The following is a 20,151-nucleotide window of genomic DNA, read 5'->3' as shown; positions in this document are numbered from 1 at the left end:
TCACGGCCTAATGGAATGTTATAATTTCTCTTTGACGTTTTTCAATATCCTCAGGATGGAAAAGTTGTCCGGATCGACCCCTTTCCAAACCCCCACTCCCCCCCCCACCCCCTCTTCTTCCCAAACCCCTCTGTCCCTCACTCCCATCTCCCCCGCTAGTCCAGCCTCTGCTCGGTGTGAAGAGTTTCCAGGAATGCACATGTGGAGTCCATTAAGGAAGTCAGATGTCTGAAATAGCTGAGCAGAGGGAAGACGCTGAAGTACACGGGGCTAGCGGTGCGAAGGGACAGAGAGAGACAGAGAGAGAAAGAAAGAGAGAGAAAGAGAAAGAGAGAGGGGGATGGACAGACACATAAATATGACAGATAGATAGATAGACAGATAAAGATGGAGCAAGTGGGAGAGGGAGGAAAAGAGATGGACAGAGGGAGAGGGGGAGAGCGATGAGAACGCCGGGTGACACGAGACGTTCAAGACTCCTCGACTCATTAACTGTTCTGACCCCGTCCGCGCACGTTAGCCGCTCCACGCTCCATAACAATACGTTATTAGCGCATTCCTAGACGGGAATAAAATGTTCCCCGCTGCATGACAGGATCTAATTACGACTGGAGGATGAGAGCCGAGTCTTTAGACATTTATTTCCTCCATTTATTGACTAGGGGCTGTCGAGGCTAAGCCCTGGAGAGCTCTTCATATCAACAACGCCATGTTGATCTCACTGGGATGACAAGACAGACACTTCATCCATCATCAACAGTTGAGCGAGGAAATGCAAGTAAGGAAGTCGACATGAGCGTGCCAAATCGAGTACACTTCAGTGTGCTAAAACAGATAAAGCGTGGTAGCCAGAAAAGATGTCGTTGTGGTTGTAAATAGAGATTGTGTCGCGCGGGCCCAACGATGGGGTTTTGTGGGGCACAGGTTCTCATTACAGGCTATAAGAGGACGTGGAGCTGCCATGATGAACGGCCCCAGACTGCCAATCAGGCGGTTAATGACATAAACAGAGCACCTTGGACGCGTGGAGGGAGGGCCGGCTCTGTCCAGGACGGGAAACAACACGCCGTCCTTGCCAAGGCACACACAGAGACCTGACAGGTGTTTTGGCACGGGCCGCTATAAACGTCCATCTTAAAAAAAAAAACACTTTGGAAAAGCCACACTTGCGTAAATCTGCAGATCTAGACAGCAGACGGCAACTCTTTTTCAAACCCCTACCCGCGGAGCAAAACGGTGCAAGTGCAGCAGATGCAGATACACCTGAGGCCTCAGGTGTTTTGACAACAGCAGGTAGACTGATGACTCCTGTGGGAGAGATCAAAGATAACAGCCAGTATTGCTGCGTCATAGTTCTCTCTCCCACATAGCCAATACTGCCGTGTCACAGTTCTCTCTGCCACATAGCCAATACTGCTGCGTCATAGTTCTCTCTGCCACATAGCCGGAGTTCTGATGGCTTTAACCTGATGTCCACTCTTCACAGGAGACAGCTGAGGGTGAAACCAGAGAGCTCTCCACCGTCAGCAACCACTCCATCAGCTGCTGACAGTACGGACCCTTTTTACTTACCGTAGCTAAAAGAAAACTAGCTCGTCACAATGCTGATGCTAAAACCTGACTTGCCCTCTTAAAAGTAGGGGCCAGGATTCTAGTGCAACATGGTTGATATATGAGCTCAACAGCAATCAAACAGCCAACGTGTTGCAAGCAACGTGTTGATTAGCCGGATTTTTGTTGTTGATTGCTTGGTCCATGGCTCTACACTAGTTTCTGACTTACAGAGCTGCGGCCGTGCACGTAAGGACAGAGTAATGGCTTCCAGGGGTCCGTCATGGCTGAGGTTCATGCAGCTGCAGCTTTCCGATCGCTGCAGCTGGTGGTCGTGACTGGAGCTGCGGGCCGAGGGACGCCAAGCCACCGTACACGAGCCAGAGCACTTTCCTGCATGCTCACCGGACGCCGGCCTAGCGGGCGCCTCATCAAAGCCACAGAGCAGCTTCCTATTTGTTTGAGTCACCACGGAAGAATCTAGAACACCGGCCGGTTCTGGAAAATCTCTACAGGGCCAAAGCTATACTACAGTGACCTGTACTCCATTTGAACTCCATAGGTACTCCACCTTCCTAAAATAATGGCATTGTTTTGACAAAAAAAAAAAAACTGATATCATTATTTTAGGAAAGTGACAGTATTGTAAGTACAATCACACAGGTAGTGATTTATATTTTTCCAGTAGTGATAATAATACACCAAAAATACACAAAAGGCACAGTGATCTGTGTTTCACTGGACGTTTTATACGCTTGTTTCAGCAGGTGGGTGGTGGTGGGAGTACTCACTTAGTGTTTCCACGGTGATGATCTCATCTTTGCACTGCCGTTGGCATGTCTGGTTGTCAGCAAGTCTCCCAGAGCCAAAGATCCGGCACTCAATACACTCCCTGTGAAGACACCCCCGACAAGGTCATTTTAACACACACACACACACACACACACACACACACACACACAATTAGCCTGGGTTTACCATTCAAACCAGGATGAAGTCCTGAAGTTGCACCAAGTGACCCTAACAACACTCAGTGCCAAAAACATGCTCTCCTCCCTGCTGTTGTCATGGGAACATGCAGAAAGTAGAGTCCTGCAGCTGGAGTCAGAGACAGCAGATTGACCTATGAACTTTCTGTAAGCTGGATCAGTGATGAGTGCTGACCGCGCTGCCTTCAGGTCACCAAAGGCATTTGAAAACGCATGAGGATTTTGTTTGAGTAGACACAGAATCCAGTGGAATTGCATAAGTTACTTTTTGTAAGCGGAAAATCCACCCAATACGTTTTATATGACCACAACGCTGTTAAGACATTTTAGATGAAATTTCCCCCCAAATCTCAGATGTTATAAAAGAGACAAAATAATTGAATCACTCTTGTTCAGTGTAGCCCCCTTGAGGGTTTAGGATAAACATGAGCAAGACAGAATGTTCCAGATCTGAGATGTCCTCTCTCCTCTCTCTTCTCTCCCTCTCTTCTCCCTCTCTTCTCTCCCCTCCCTCTCTCCTCTCCTCTTCTCCCTCTCTTCTCTCCCCTCCCTCTCTCCTCTCCTCTTCTCCCTCTCTTCTCCCTCTCTTCTCTCCACTCCCTCTCTCCTCTCCTCTTCTCCCTCTCTTCTCTCCCCTCCCTCCCTCTCCTCTCTCCCTCCTTTCTCTCGTACCTCTTTGTGCCGCAGGCGTCGGGGCAGGTGGGGCACTTCTCGCAGGTGTCCCCGAACGCCCCCGGCTCGGTGCACTGGCAGCGCCCGCACACGCAGCTGCCCCGGCCGCTGCAGATCTGCCCGTCGTCCGACACGCAGGGCGCCGTCTCCGTGGAGCAGTTGCAGTTGTCGCCCACGTAGCCGGCGTGGCACTTGCACTCGCCGCAGTGGCATTCGCCATGACCTGGAGGAGGGAGACAAAGACACGCACTGTTGGCTCCACTTTGAAACACACACACATACAGTACACACACACACACACACACACACACACACAAACATAGGCAAGCAGTGAGTCACTGGGCCAAAGATCGCGGGCTCACTGCACGCATGCGCAGGATGTCTGCCCAAAGTTTACCCAAAAGACATCCAACGAATTTCCAAAGAAAACAGTAAAATGCCACGTTTTATTAAAACAAGGAACGCAACCCTGCAACCCTGTTCACAATAGTGATATGCCAGTGAGATGAGATCACAGCAAAATATATGCACAAACGTGCACACACATGCAATAGTGTGCATGCACACACACACACAAACGCATGCATGCACAAAAAGCCAACAGACATCTTAGTCAGATCCCAACCACAAGAAACCGCTGTGACCCAAATTCTTTGGAAAACAACAACTCTTTTCTTGATGGAGAGAAATAGTTTATTCAGATTCCATCCGAGAACTTAATAGAGCAAAAACTAAAAAAAGAAGACGGAATTGTGTGTGTGTGTGTGTGTGTGTGTGTGTGTGTGTGTGTGTGTGTGTGTGTGCGGAATGCATGCATGCATCCCATTTAGTATTTCCACTAATGCAAAATGCATGCATGTTTTGGTGCATTCAAAAAATGAAAAAGTCTAACTATGGATTTGTATACAACAGGAAATAAGAAGGAGCCAGAGTCCTTTGTCATTCCGTTAAAAAGGGAAATATTACTTTAGTCAAATTAACCTCACTGCTGCATCTTAACAAGCAAAAACACCCCCCCCCCCCCCCCCTCAGAACTTCATCAAATACCTCATAAAAACAGATCTGAAATTAGGCTGAACACTTGAATAATTCAGACAAGGTTGACAGCCACCTGGCAGCATTATGGCTAATGTGTTGCAACACCTTGCTTCTCACAACAGCCACACATTGGCGAAGCAAGCGGGGAAAAAAAGTCATAAAATCTGCCATAGGCAGACAAATGACAAAAGGCTACAACTTCGCCCTGCTTTCCAAGTCCCTGCATGCAAATAGCAGAGCAGAGGGACTGTCCTGTGTGAATTATTCTTTTCATATGCACCTCAAGAAATATGGCGCACACACACACACACACACACACACACACACACACACACACACACACACACACACACACACACACACACACACACACACACACACACACACACACACACACACACACACACACACACACACACACACACACACACACACACACACACACACACACACACACACACACACACACACACACAGTCCCCTGACAGCCCTTTGAGGCTGGTTTTGAAGGCTAGCGTGAGAGCCCAGAGTGAGGGGGCATGTGTGGGGGTGGCGGGGTGGCCCAGTAATGGAGCCCTCTCCATCAGGTTGGCCCTCTCGCGCTAATGTTCTCCAGGTGTCAGATAGCACAGAGGAATTCCACAGGGATTAGGTATTAGTGGCACTTCTGCACTCGGTTGTTTGCTGATAAATTCACACGACGGCTCCACTCTCTTGGAAAATGCATCGGGGAAGAATAAGAAACGCCACCGAAAACAAGACCAGATAGATGGTCTGTTGTTTACAGATGGAAGCCTTGTGGAACAACTGTAAACACTGAAGCATCCACAAATATATTTATAAATATTAGGCGCAAATAAACACAAACCGTCTTGCTCTTAAGACTCCACACATCTGTAAAAGCATAGTCCATGCAGTGGGCAGCAGCAGCAGCAGCATTGAGAGCGATGTGATTAATGGCAGGGTATATGGATGACCCTGTACCTCAGCCTGGCTACTTAGAGGAAACATTCCCTTTGTGGTCAGCTCACATGGTGATGGCCAGCGGAGGAAAGAATTTAGGTCAGCGAGATGACGCGTTCAATTACATCTGTTCATCACAAACGGGGACAACGGGACGTGCACCGAGGTTTCCTCACAGCGCTAATCAGTTCCAGGTTGCAACTGGAGACAATACCCTCCTGGCGTCTTTACCTCCGCGAGAACGACGGAGAGACAGCGCGTATCATAAAGACGTCGTGTTTTATTATCAATTTCCTGTCACAAAAAAATAGCTCCTGCAGGATCTGTTACGGTATGTGGGAGATCAGGAGCTCAGTGGGATTTTAGGAGGGGGGAGGGGAGGGGGGGGTGGGGGAGAGGATCTGAACTATCCATAGTCGTCTGTCCACAGTTGTGCTCGAGGCTAGTGCTCATCCAGAGCTCATCGAGTGAGTGTTTGTTTTCGTTACCTCTGTTGAACTTGTGCGCTGCCGGCTCTAGTGGGACTTGGTGAGGAGTAGGTCATGCTGCCACACCTTGTGGTTTAATGGCTTACAGGGACGTTACGGGCGGGCCCGGGGTGAGTCACTCAGCGTTAGCCAAAAGTGACCATGCCACAGGCCAGGAGGAGGCTAGCATGCACGCACGTTCGCTCGCACACACACACACACACTATGAAAATAAAGAGAGATATGCACGCCATGCTAACATGCAAAACACTCTCTCCCTGACTGATCATATGGCAAACAAAGAAATATGTGTCTGTTCTCAGAGTCACTCATTCACTGCCTGCCTGCCTCAGATTTATAAAAGCACAAAGTACAAATGCAAGAAACGAGTACTGGCAAGCACTTTAACACACCTGTTTCTCTAAATCCCCTTGAACTGAACTCTCTATAGTGTGTGTGTGTGTGGGGGGGGGTGTGTGGGTGTGTGTGTGTGTTCATAGACTACACAAAGAAGCCAGAGAGGGGGCATCCAATACTGTAAGGCCAGTGTAGAGAAGAATCAAGTCTCAACATGAAGCCAAACAGTCCAGGAAGGTTATCCAATTCATGCCTTAGGGCTATAGCAAACATATACTCTTGATGCTATATAGACATAAACCATATTTGCACTGACAGAAACGTAATAGTTCCATACAGACATTGCCCCACACTAAAACTGATAGAGATGCTGTTAGCCAGTCTGGATTTGTGAAAACGGTTCAAAAGATCAAATGGTGAAAACCAAACTGTTGTTATGGTATTTCTTTCTTTGTGTCTGCCTGGTAGCTGGGCTATACCATGATCCTTCTTGCTTATTTCTCCACTTGTCATGGGACCAACAAGATGTTCTCGGTTTGTGAAATATGTATTTCAAATGAAGAATCTTTAGAATCATTAAACATGTCAGGACCACAGAGGTGAATAAGGGAAACAGTGTAACGTTAGTCTGACTAAACACATTGTGCTGATGGGAAGATCATCAGATGCTTTGCCAACATCTGTGTTATTAGCAGGGACTGATAGCTTGTTAGCAGAAGTGGCCAACAGAATGACAAGTTGTGGGACTTGGTTCTTCTCCATGATATAATTTGATTTGACGTTCAACTTTTGGTTTCTCTGTTGATATAATTGGTCTTGACTACAACGCTCTCAATTTCTCGGTTGTAAACACTCTGGTATTTCACATCATCACAAATATCAATGGAGTTATGGAAAGGTTTGTTATGCTAGGCTAAGAGGCAAATGTGCACTCATTAAATCATCACCACATCAGTTAAGTGATTTTAAGACTAAAAACGTGATGATGGAAAAACACTGATTACTGCAAAGGATGCTAGATAAATGAGTTTAATACAATAAAAATCAGCCCATCATCACAGGCCTGCATGACATCAACATCACCATTACCATCCCCATCCTCATCACAGGCTAGTTTCTTTTCCTCACACCCTGAAACAGATGGTGTTGTGTCTGACGAGGAGGGTATGCATGGAATTCCTTCGCGCGGGATGAGGTCAGTGTTTTCTTGAGACTAGCATGCTTTGGCCCCCTGTCACTCGCTAATTGTTATCATAGATCGCCATGGAGCTCCAGGACCTCGCCGATAGCCGAAGCAAGACTCGAGCTAAACCAGCCCCAGAATCGGCCGCCGCTGCTGCCAAAAAACACACCCACCCACACGTCCGTCTTTCCCAGAGTTCCCCCCGGTTTCCCTCTCTGATTTGGGTCAACCAGTAATGTGCATCCTGCAGCCACTGGCCCGAACCAACGAGAAGGAAAGGCAGCAATGATCAGGAAAAAAGAAAAAACAGTGAGTGTCCAAACACTTTCTCCCCATAAAGCTGAGAGCAAAACAGTCCAAGGGAAACTCACATCCGCACACTTGGCGGAGTCCAAATTCAAAAACGGCTTGCAGCCATGATCGTTAAGGTTACCGCAAGAGTAAGGTACGAGCTACACGTTGCACACAGGAAAACCCAATGTTGAGGGTCTTAAAAGTAGAGCCAGCTGTTAGGATGCTGGTCACTACAGGACAAAGAGTGTGTGAGGAGGCTTGTAATTAGGAGCGATTCATAGAAGAGCAGGAAAAGGAGCATGCAGGGTTTCGGAAAAGGCCAGAGTGGAACACAGACTCTAGATTGTGCTCTTCTGGTAGTCTGACACTCTTAGAGTTTCCTCTTTCTGAGAGTTGCCTTTCCCTAAAATAAACCATAACTTTCCTAGACACGCTATTTCTGAAGTCTGGCCTAGTCCACAGCATTTCCAAATATTTCCTGTCTACAGAGAGAGAGAGAGAGAGAGAGAGAGAAAGAGAGAACTTTCACTCTCAGTCTCCCTTTCACTGACTTTGTGTGTGTGCGTGTGTGTGTGCGTGTGTGCGTGTGTGTTAATGTATACGTGCATGATTTATGGTCTTCAAGGCATATTTTTCAGCTGAGGGAAAGGAAAACAGTGAAATTGTGATAGACTGAAACATCGCCGTAACCTTCCCCTCATGAGTCCCCTAGGCTCTCAGTATCCCCCATGTCGCTATGGGGCCCTTACAAGACAACATGTTTGCCAGCACCACTGAAGGTTCCCCGTGAGAACCCCGTTTCACAATCACAAGAATCATGAGAACTGTGTGTGCAAAAATCAATTGACGAAGCAAATCTTTTGTTCAGTAAATAAATTCAATAAATAAATAAATAACGCTGCCTATTCCATAGAGAGAGCTAAAAATGAAACAAATCAAATGGCTTGCGCAAGAAATGGCATAATAATCAAATTATCCAGTATAACGACCACATTCTGGTGTATTTACTTAGGACATAACCTCTGACAGATCAATATTTAACCGATACAAAAGCTCTAAAAGATAACCCAAGATGGGGCAAGAGGCGCTCGTGCCATGTGAAAGGCCGTCTCAGTGGCAGCAGTATGCCAGTGATCTGTGACTATATAACCAATCCTCATCCTTCCTGTGTCAACGAACAGGCTGGCCTCCTTCGGTCCCACAGGAAAACAACACTCATATCCGGAACAGCGTGGCCGCCTACTCTACAACACTGCTAGTGCCTGAAGGAGGAAATACCTCTGCGGATATCTTCCTGAAACATTAGCTGGCTAACAGCTCAGTGGAGTGCAGGGAGACTGCAGCAAAGACCTAGCACTGATGCTAACCCCCCATTGTTTATTAACTCAATGACCTCCTTCCTCGCTCGGTGGGACTTGCTCAACCCGAAGGGGTCAGCCAACAGTGACTTAAACCTCTGTAGCTTTTTTTTTCTTGGCTCTTAACGCCAAAGGACATCTCCCTGTGACATGTGTTTCACAATTCTGGAACGCATGACACCTATTGCTCTACTCCACTGACCCCGCATGCACAAAGATCTGCAAGAGCTGCCAAGGGTGCTCATCCCTCATCTACTTATTCTGAACTTCGGACTGCCATTGGCTGAGGCATCTTGAAAGTGAAAGCGGACATCTTTTTTTTTCAGCCTAGACTCCACTTCAGTGTGTTCTTCAAGCCTGAAGAACACAAGGCAAAGTGAGGACAAAGAAACCAGCACACCACCACCCAGTCCCATGGACGGCATCCATTAACCATTCATTTCCGTGTTTTTAAAGGATTTAACGGGCAATTTGCAAGACAAGAAGTCGTCTTAATGGCCTGTTTACTGCACAACTATATAAAGCACAGACTTCAGCGCAGGCAGCGCATCCTAAACACGCATCCCCCCATATACCGTAATCTTGAGGATACTTTAGGGCTCCAACAAAGGAGGCAGACTGGAGCCTGTCCATGGCCGTGTCCGTGCCCGATCTGTTTATGGGGCAAGTTGGAGTGGGCTTAAAGACGACTAAAAGAGTCTAGCAGCACATTTTAAAGGCCCTCCAAATGATATTCTTGTAGTCAGCCACTCCTTGGCCTTGGGAAGTCTCTAAACTTTAAGATGTAATGAAAGGTTTGACAACAGACAAACAATATCGTATAACCCCATGGCTTAATTACATGTTTCACTGTGTGTGTGTGTGTGTGTGTGTGTGTGTGTGTGTGTGTGTGTCAGGTATTTTGCCAATAATGTGTTTCCTCCTTGTTGTGCTACGGTTAAAAAAAGCACAAAAGGTAATAATCAGCAATATCCCACAATGCTTTGCACGTTGACCTCAGTCTGAGGTTATGCTGTGGGGGACGGCTTAGCTGTGTGTGGCTCCTCCTGTTCTTCTTCTTCTTCTGTGGTGCAGACTGGAAATAGACTTTGTTGTGGACACAAACAGTTTTTGGATGGGTACAAGGCCTGTCATTTGAGTCCCGGAGGAGGGCCGTTAGCAAGTCAAATTCAGTACCGCTCTTGGATGAGATCGCCCTGCCACACTCTCTCTCTACGTGCGTGCGTGCGCGCGCGTGTGTGTGTGTGTGTGTGTGTGTGTGTGTGTGTGTGTGTGTGTGTGTGTGTGTGTGTGTGTGTGTGTGTGTGTGTGTGTGTGTGTGTGTGTGTGTGTGTGTGTGTGTGTGTGTGTGTGTGTGTGTGTGTGTGTGTGTGTGTGTGTGTGTGTGTGTGTGTGTGTGTGTGTGTGTGTGTGTGTGTGTGTGTGTGTGTGTCTCCTGACCCACTGTTTTTATTTCCAGAGGGCATTTGTGGCTCAGCACAGCTGGGTTTCCTCTAAGAAGAGACATTTAAATACGCAAAATAAGAGAAGAATCAAAAGGACAAAGCCATTGCCACAATAAACCAAAATAAAACTGTTGTAACACAAATCAAAGCAAAGTTTCTGTGTTGCATTTTGACTGATCAAGGCACTGATGAATCCTGGCACTGAATCATAGCAGCAAGACATTTAAACAGCATTATCAAGTTTTGGCACCTTAAGAGTGTGGCAAGTCAACTTCCTAAAAAACATGCAAAACCTATCCATGACTTTGCAAAGACATTCAATAAAATGTCTTTTAACAGGAGAGGCACAGTTCCTGCCATTCTATTATACAAATTCATGAACATCTGGGGTGATGTATTCATATATGTTTTCTTCTACACAATAATGTCTAGGGTTAATCAAATAACAACCATAACTATCATATGAACATAAATCTGCGCATTGGTATAGAGAATGAGTCTAGACACTGTGTAAAAATAAGAAATATTCAACCATTTAAGAATTTTGTGCACCCCAGCCGTGGCACGACTGGCTGGGGCACCTGCACTGCACGCCGGCGACCCGGGTTCGATTCCCGGGCCGTGGTCCTTTCCGGATCCCACCCCTGGACATCCTCTTTTTGCCATGGGTATTTTGTCATTCCACGGCATTCTACTTTTACAAACAGCAAGCGATGGCTCAGTTTTTGGAGTCTGGGCTGCCTACAGAGAGGGTATAGTCTGCCTTCAGTTTTTGTTTTAAATATATATCGTGAGAGATTTTTATCTCGTGAGGAGATTAAATGCTTCCAAGATTTTATGGGATGCCTTGATAATGTTTTCATTATATCTATTGTGTGAGTGTGTGTGTGTGTTTGTGTGAATGTGAGTATTGTTTTAGAGGCTGCACAAGCACATTTTTTTCAGGGTGGGAAGCCTGATAACCAACTGCTTAATTGGTATTGTCCTGTCAAGGCTTCTGTAACTTTTTCCATCAGCCAAATTTTCATGAATGCAGACAGAATATGCGAATGAGGTCAATGGAAACACAGGCCTTTGACTGAACTGAAAAGCTACAATAGATGGACATACTGCTTACCGAAAATATTCAAGTTGCTAGAAGAAGCTAAAGAATAAGCTAACCTTAAACAGACTGTCACTCAACAGTCGAGCACTAGTGGCCTGTCCCCTTCCTCAGCCCTCGGCTCTGTCGTCCATGTGGTCCTGAGAGCAGGCAGAGACTGCCACAGCGGTCTAAGTGTGTGTTTATGTGTGTGTGTGTGCTTGCATGCATGTGCGTATGTGTGTGTGTGTGTGTGTGTGTGTGGGGGGGGGGGGGGGGGGGGCAGATTACAGAGAGAGACATAACACTGGGCCTCTTTGTGCAAGCTCTTCAACACCCCAAGGTCAAACAGTCTTATTTGATGTTGCTACATTTGGGCAAGAGCCAGCGGGTAAGGGTAGCACAAGGGAAAAACAAAACAAAAATGTTAGAATCACTAGTTTAACTGTTATACGACAACTCTGCTTGGATCATAGCATCATAGTGGGGCAAAAGAAGACATTAAACAAACTATACCATGAGCTGCAGGCACTGAGAGTGCAACAGAGTGACGGAGAGTGTGAGAATTTAAAGACTGTTGTGCCTTGACACAGCACATGTTCAGCAAAACAAACCAACATGCTGTACCAGTAAGCGACGCTTACAAAGGAACACAATGTGAATGCATCCGCACAGAGTTTGACACGCCGCCAATATTCCAGTGGAGCCTCGATCCAAATTCAAAACAACGCCATGTGTTCCGATCACGTCTGGTGCAGCCAGTTCGATCGGTTATAGCCAAGCTAATTGTTACAGCATACATTCAGGAAGGAAGGAACGCTTCGGTTATGTGCCTGGTGTAGCACGCCTATAAGACTGCTACCAAAACAAACAAAAAAAACAGCTGGCTTTAGTCTTGTTACACATTCCACAGAGCTTTGAATAATGTAAAAAACAAATCCACTTGTATTGTATTGAAATGTTTTGCTGAATTTGGATAATGTATGTGTCTGTTTTTGTATTTAATCCTCATTACTGACTGTGGAGGGTTGTTGTGTTTTTTGTTTTGTTTTTATTTGATTTGATTTGATTTGATTTGTTGTTTGTCTTATTTTGTATCTGTAAAGAAAAGCAAAATAAACAAACTTGGGAAAAAAAAAAAAAAAAAACAAATCCACTGACAACGATAAGAAGACGATTTGAGAGTTTGAGGAGGCAAAGCTGGATTAGACACTTGAGAGTCAGATGTGGGCGAGCCTGTGAGTACCGGTATGTCATTTTGACAGGTCTTCAGAGAGCGCAGCGCTGGCCTACTTTTCCCTGTGAGAAAAGCCAGAGCCCCAGGCAAAGATGCATATACGTGCTGTCAGCTTAGAGAGAGAGAGAGAGAGAGAGAGAGAGAGAGAGAGAGAGAGAGAGAGAGAGAGAGAGAGAGAGAGAGAGAGAGAGAGAGAGACAGAGAGAGAGAGACAGAGAGAGAGAGAGGGCAGGGACAGACACAATGTCAGGACGAGAGCGAGAAAGAGAGAAAGACAGAGAGAGAGACAGACAGAGAGGAGGAGAGGGAGAAAGACACAGACAGAGTTATGTTTGTGAGTGTACAGCTCGTTTATGGGGTGCCAGGCAGGTTAAACCCGGCTCAGTCTACTATACCCTGGGGTACTCGCTACTTTGCAGTAATAATAGTAAATTTCATTTACAAGCGCCTTTCAAGTTAGCCGAGGACACTGTACAATCAAAACGTTCAAGAGCACCAAACACAGAGGACACTGTACATAAGAGAACAAAGATACAAAAGAACCCACGATTTGTGGGCTGCTGGGCAGGTTAAATCAGGCTCAACCGCCAGTTGCTTGGACTCGTGCAACACTCATTCACACAACACGGGCTATAGCCTCTGGTACTGGCTCACTTAACAGTGACTTGATGAATTGATACTTGCTGGAAGAGTTCACACTAGTGTCTATGTATATAACTATGTTATATGATATCTTCCCCACAAAATATATGGCTCGCATCACATGTATGCATTGCAAACACAAGCTTAAGTTGATCACAGATGAAACTTAATAATATATTGTCAATGGGATATTCTCCCTTTGAGGCAGTGCATACCATAGATAGAATAAAGCTTTACATTATCTATGGTGCATACTATTATGATGACAAAGAGCCTCGTGAAAGACACTGACAGCGAAGGGACCCCATACGTTAGTGTCAGGCTCAATGCAGGGCCTTTGCCCTTTGCCTCCACTGCTGTCAGTTGCACGTCTGTTCAGTAGGGTTCGCACAAACAATGCCTGGCATTTGCCAGGGCTTAGTGCGTAATGAGACAAACCACTGCTTAGCAAAACACTGCCGACAGATTCAGTTTTTTTTTTTTCAACCCCCGAGCTGTGGCATGTTGTCTCTTGTAATTCAAGGCCATTTTTGGAAGGAGATGATGAGTGTTGCGGATCCTTCCTGAGGATCCTGGTCTTACTGATGACATGATTCACAACTTGGGAGTGGTCAACAATCAACACCACTCGACAAAATCCAGAAAAATCTCCGTTGTGGCACAGTAGTCAACTGCTTTAGAAGAACAAAAACAGTTGCCACCAACACGCAAACACAAAAGATACATTTGAATTAGAAAATGATATAATTGAAATAATTGGATAAATCGGAGGCTTTATCGCTCATGTGATCCAGTGATTGTACGACACACATCACATGACGACGACTTGGGAGAATGATGTGCTACTGAATAGGTGGCCCTGGCTCCAATGATCAGGTCAGCTGACACCAGTTAAAAGGGATAAACGAGACCAAAATAGCCACCGCGCAGAACAATAAACTGCCTCTCGGGAGCACTTCAAGTGGTCACAACTATAGATCCCGGCACATTATAACTCTAGAGCTCTCTGGCTCTAATATGGCCACAGACGCACCACAACAGAGAGGTAAAATAAGAGTCAAACCCGGGTCTGCAAACCTTCAAGTGGTTATGACTTGAGCAGTCGTAATGAAACACAGCTGTACGAGGACACATGCAAACATGCTGCTGCTGATGTTACTCTTCCACAGTTGCTTGGAGACGTCCATGTCGACAGAGGCTTTGTGACGATGTGTCGGTTGGCCTCTGTACGTGACTGAGCGCAATGTTCCCGTCTGAGAATTTCGTTGTGACAACTCCATCACCTCGTCGTTAAAATGATACCTCTTCCCTGACCGTACGGTCTATTACAGGCCTCTGTGGAGACAGGGAGTGGGGACTGCGGGACAGACAGACTAGACACCATGACGGGGCAAAAATGCTACACATGACATGGCTATTAATGGATACACCCCTCTGTCACTTAAAGAAAAAAATAACTGTCAGCATGTCTGGATTTATAATATTATGCCATGTGTGTTTTTGAAGAGTCTTAAAATAGACACAGGGGTAAAAGCTTTTCCACATCTGTGAGCAACTAGCCAATGGTAAGCTCGTTTGCCCTCGTAGTAAACAACATCTCTAATTCATGTGGATCTAAACTTACAGTACATAAAGGAACAAAACATATCCAAGAAACTGTCCTTAACCTACTCCACATTCTAGTTCCGCAGCTTTAATGTTTTCTAGTAGGTCAAATCTCCATAGAGACAAAGAAAATGGAGAATTCTTCCGGAAGCCATGGGGCTTACAGTCAAACACTGCGTACATGAGTGGAGGAAGCTTTCCTCCCATCTCTGACATGGAAGTCACAGTAAGTCCCTGAGCACTCTAAAAAAAAAAAAAAAAACCACTGCAGTGAGAGAGGCTCATGAAAATTTCAGACGGAGACGACTTCCTTCCTTGATAATCTCAAAACAGAGTGTTTTTCGCTGAAGACGAGCTCGGGGTGGAGGCACGCAACGCGACCATTACACGGGAGGACTGGGTTTCCCACAATATAATGTCTCAGTCAAGTCTCAACTGATCTGTCTGTCTAATGCTCACAATTGCCCCAGGTAACATCATGAATAGACTTGTATTTTTGTAGCGCACTTAACTTTTAACAAGGGCAGCTTGTCTATGACTGGACAGAGAACCTGCCAAGTGCCCTCGACGAAAAACACGTCAACGTCAGCAAAACACAACTACAAAAAGTCTGTTTGTGTCCTCCCTCAAATACGTCTGGGGTGGAAGGGCATAAACACTGCTTGACCTGAGGGCGTGTATGTGCACCATCATCATGAAGACCTTTACACGACATGTGCATACATGGACACTTCTAACAGTGCTTACAGTTCGACTGCTCTAAAATGTGCTTTTGGAACTTCCTACTACAGCCGTGATGCCGTTATAACACATACTGTAGAAATTGGGTTACGAGTTCAAACCGAGCTAATGCTCAGAAGTAAAGTATTTGTGCTGCCCATAAGCATGCAAAGCCTTTGCAACATGTAAAGCCTTTCCCCCATAACACTCTTAATGGGTGATCAAGATATTAAAAGGGTGTGCAGCAAATGGAATAGCAACTGTGGGACATTTCGGAGGGCATTTGAGCAGCAAATCTTGTTTTTTTTTTCTCTGACATGCTCACTCAGTGAAGTGCAGACGTTAGATAACATGTGCATAATCTCTTTCAGTTTCACACAAACATTGTCCACAGATGGCATGGTATCCCTGTGCGCTCTCAGGAAGGCATCTGTTTATACATGTGACTCTTGTCCTGGATGAACCGGGAGAATGAATGCACCTGATGTTCGTGGTGATGTAAACGGTCTTTAATTCAATCCATCCACTTGTGCCTAGGGATAGAGGATTTTTCCATTATCAGCTGCGGGAAGCATTCGCTTTTTAAAGGGAATCAAACCACTGGTTCAGTGTATTAGCTTCTGAGGGAATTCAGAAATGTGCCATCATCAGCAATGCAATCATCTATTGCCATCACCCTAGCTCAGCGTTTCTCAAACTGTGGGGCGCAGAGACATGCCAGGTGGGGCGCGAGCTGACGTGAAAAACCAGAGATTTTTTTTTTTTAATCTGTAGCCTATGCCCTATGATAATTACGAGCATGCACCTCCATCTCACAAAACACACAAACAAGGTAGGCGTAATATAGACACTTGTATCATCGACCAGATGAAAATGTTAGTCTGTCCTGGAACCATATAGTCTAAAAAAAATGATTGACGTCAGCATTTTAATTGCAGCGGAAACAAAAAATGTTTCATGTTCGAGACGAGTGCAGTGAAATTGAAGGATATCTTGGCTATCTGTTCATCGACACAATTGCTGTTTTGCGATCTCGAAGAACAACTGCTTGACAAACGGAAACACTCATGTTTTGTCTTGCAAGTGGACAAGGCCACTGACAGTAACAAAGGTGGTTTAGTTATTGCTTATGCCAGCTTTGTTAACTTGACAGCAAGCGAAGATATTCTACTCTGCGAGTATGTCAAAAGTAGGGCCACTGCTGATGAGCTATTCAACATTCTCAACAATTAGTCTACCTTGCAGAACATGATGCCTTTGCTCAGATGGCGCACAGACGGTAAAATAAATGGTCTGCAGGCCATGATAAAGAGGGTAGCGCCCGATGCACAACGGACGGACTGTTTCATTCAGAGAAGCGCTCATGTCAAGGCCTGACCTGAATAAGATTTTGAACGAGGTTGTGAGATTGGTGAACCTTCATTTATAACACAATGGTAGCATATAGTTGGCCCTTTTTCTTTATTTTTGGAAATCAGCTTTTTTTGAAGCAAGGATGGACACCTTGTCAATAACTGACATTATTGGTCATTGATTTAGATTTTTATTTTCTCTATTTTTGAAGTGATAATCTGTCGTCAAATGTTATTTGTTAGGCCTACTGATGTAGCCTATATTTAGCAACTGACATTATGTCAATACATTTTTAATTTTTGAGCTTGACCTACTACTTTTTTTAGAGCGATGATGGACAGGTGGGGCTCGAGAAAGCCCCCTTGATCAAAGTGGGGAATGAAAGAAAAAGTTTGAGAACCACTGCCCTAGCTGGTTTGGTAAAATGGTTTGGTGAAATTGAAAATCATCTCTATGTTGCATTTCACTTGCTTCACAGTAGCACATCATTTCATGTGTAGACAAAGCACATACTACCTGTGCAATAACCCACTACTAGATTTCCAACAAGATCAGATCAGATCAGATCAGATCAGATTAGATTAGCCTTTATTGTCTCAGAGAAATTTGTGGCAATCAAGAGATAAGGAACATACTAGGTTCATATACAGTTCACATTCACACTTACACAATCACACTTATGCACACCTACATAGATGAGCATACATCAATCCATAAAACAGACCATGCCATAAATACCTAAAAGAACGCCCCGCCAACACGCACACGCGCACACGCACACACACACACACGCACACACCTCTTCATAACCCCTAGCCTCCACACTCCTCTTCCAATACTGCACTGCTGGCTGACATGGAGGCTACACCGGCCACATAACCAAAACGTTCCGTTCGCATCTGCTACAACACTCCGGCCCCACTGTAATCAGTGGAACTGGCTGCACCAGACGTGATAGCGGGGTGTACATTTGAAAAACTTAGAGAGGCCTACAGTAGTAAAACTATTTTTACACTGAGCTGCACCTGGACCAGGTGAGGAACTCTTCAAAGGTTCCAGGTTTCAACAGCAGAGCAGAGAAGCTCCCAGCAACTGTCAAAACATCACTGAGCTAACTTAGCTAAGAGCTAACGCTCTTCCTCCAGTTGTTACACTGGATATTGCTAAACAGTGTTACATTATTTATTTGTACACTTTTTTGATGGACACTCCGAGAAAGCAATAATTTGGGACGTTCTTCTGCAACCTAAAATGATGACCGTGTAGTAGACTGTTCCAACTGTTCAGAGCAACATTCTGGATATTGAAAAACTATAGGTGGTGGTGTGTTTATTTGCAGAAGGGCGCGCGTACACACACACACGCCCCAACAAAACCCAGATGTTTACAGCTTTCCAGAAAGTCTCTTGTTCTTCAAAACTCAAGACAGCCCATTTCTCCAGCTGGCTCCTTTTATCTTGACAAACCAATTAAGATCACATTAAGCCAGAGGAGCCGCCCTGAGAGACCTGTACCTGCAACCACAAAGATTCCAGCTCCGCCACAATGCTGACTCAAGCGCGCAAACACACACACAGGCAAGCTAAGCCAAGTGTGAAACAGGATTATGCAGTGAAAAGCACCATTAGGGGATGTGCCTGTTATGGTAGGAAGCTTCCTGAGACCTTGTGGCACTCGTGATAATCTCCCCGGAAAAGATGAGTGCCGACAGCAAGCGCTTCTTCAAAAGCAGACCCCTTGCTATATCACCCTTGCTACGCAAAACAATGAGCAAGTCACAAAGACAAGCCAGTGAGTGACCCCCATTTTCCACATCAGTGGAAAGTAATACATCATGTCAGGCAGTGCTCCCTCTCACAGAACCAGTCAGAAGTACACCAGTCTTCTACAGTACATACATCAACATGGTGGAATATAGAGGTCAACTGGAGGACCGCCTGATGCTAACAGCTCTAGCTAGTCTAGCTAGGAGGATCCTGGTGATCTATATATGTGCCTCATAATATGCTTGGAGCAGAATGAAGGAGGTAGTGGAGGGGCTTCAGGTTGAGTTAAGGACAGCGATGCAACACAGGAGAGCTTTTGTTCCAGGGATCAGGTTTGCCCAGGCTTGAGATGGGGGGGGCGGTGGGGGGGGGGTTATTTCCGAGCGGGGAGGCCACGTACCCAAGGCCATTCGCATCCAAGGGAGTAAGAGTGTGCGGGCTAAAATCAACACGCTGATACCTAACCTGTTTGGCACCGTTGCAGCCACTGCAATGGGAGCTAGGAGTGGACATTAATGGATATGAGGGAGGTGGGCCAGGCTGGTGAACCATGCCAAGTTTCATTACATGCAACGCTAAGCCAGCAGCGATGGGTATCTGGCTATACACACCACAAATGTAACCAGATGTCCAAACATCTCATGCTTCTTGACACTTTCACAGGAGTGCACATTGAGCACACTGGATGGCAAAAGACAAGTGTTTTTTTTCAATGCGAAAGTGAAAAGGGAATTAGCAGGCCTTCTGTCCACAACCACTATATATTTTTTTCCCTCACTTCTGTGTACAAAGCCTCAATCCGGTCTGCCTGCACGTTTCGGAGAGCGGAGAGTTTCGGTGTTTTGGAACACGAGTAGGCGGGTGCGTAATCTCTCACTGATGTGTGAAGTATAATACGGCCGTGCTGATGGGAGCGTGCGAGATGAGCCGTGAGATCAGGCAACATTAAGCACGCGGTGAGCTGCGAGCGGTGCCAAGCTCTCCGCTTTAACGAGTTCGCTCTGCTCCCCGCCCCCCCCCCACTAGTAACCATCACCCCTCTCCTCCGAAACCAACACCACCAATGTTTTTTTTTTTTCCACTGGATCTTCACATGATCTTACCAGGTCCACCATATGTACAAACACATGTGGTCCTGTTTACGCGCGCGCTAACCCAAAGTCTTGGTGACGGGTTAAAAAAAAAAAGGCGCAAGGATTTACAGGAATAAGACATGCGTGTGCGTGTGTGTGTGTGTGTGTGTGTGTGTGTGTGTGTGTGAGTGTGTGTGTGTGGGGGGTATTTTTACAAGGCTAAAGAAATGAAGTCGCACTATTTCTGGCTTGCGGCACATTCAAGGAGTCTGATTGCTAAACTCATGAAACCAGCTGCAGATGTATGACTGGGGGGTACAACAGAGTCAGGGTTTTACTGGGGGCCTCATCAACAGA

At 45.9% G+C, this 20,151-nt stretch overlaps 1 protein-coding gene across 1 annotated transcript in view; it reads right to left on the bottom strand.

Annotated features, from left to right (window-relative positions):
- Nucleotides 1-20,151, bottom strand: part of itgb5 (integrin, beta 5) — a 43,738-nt gene that overhangs the window by 2,251 nt on the left and 21,336 nt on the right. Inside the window, exons 11-12 of the mRNA XM_062534356.1 lie at nucleotides 3,213-3,435; nucleotides 2,343-2,443 (exon numbers count right to left, since the gene is read on the bottom strand). Coding sequence (XP_062390340.1) covers nucleotides 2,343-2,443; nucleotides 3,213-3,435 — 324 coding nt within the window. The remainder of the gene's footprint in view (nucleotides 1-2,342; nucleotides 2,444-3,212; nucleotides 3,436-20,151) is intronic.

The sequence above is a fragment of the Sardina pilchardus genome, chromosome 4 (assembly GCF_963854185.1).
Source record: "Sardina pilchardus chromosome 4, fSarPil1.1, whole genome shotgun sequence".
NCBI lineage: Eukaryota > Metazoa > Chordata > Actinopteri > Clupeiformes > Clupeidae > Sardina > Sardina pilchardus.
This window is presented reverse-complemented; position numbering and strand designations above follow the sequence as displayed.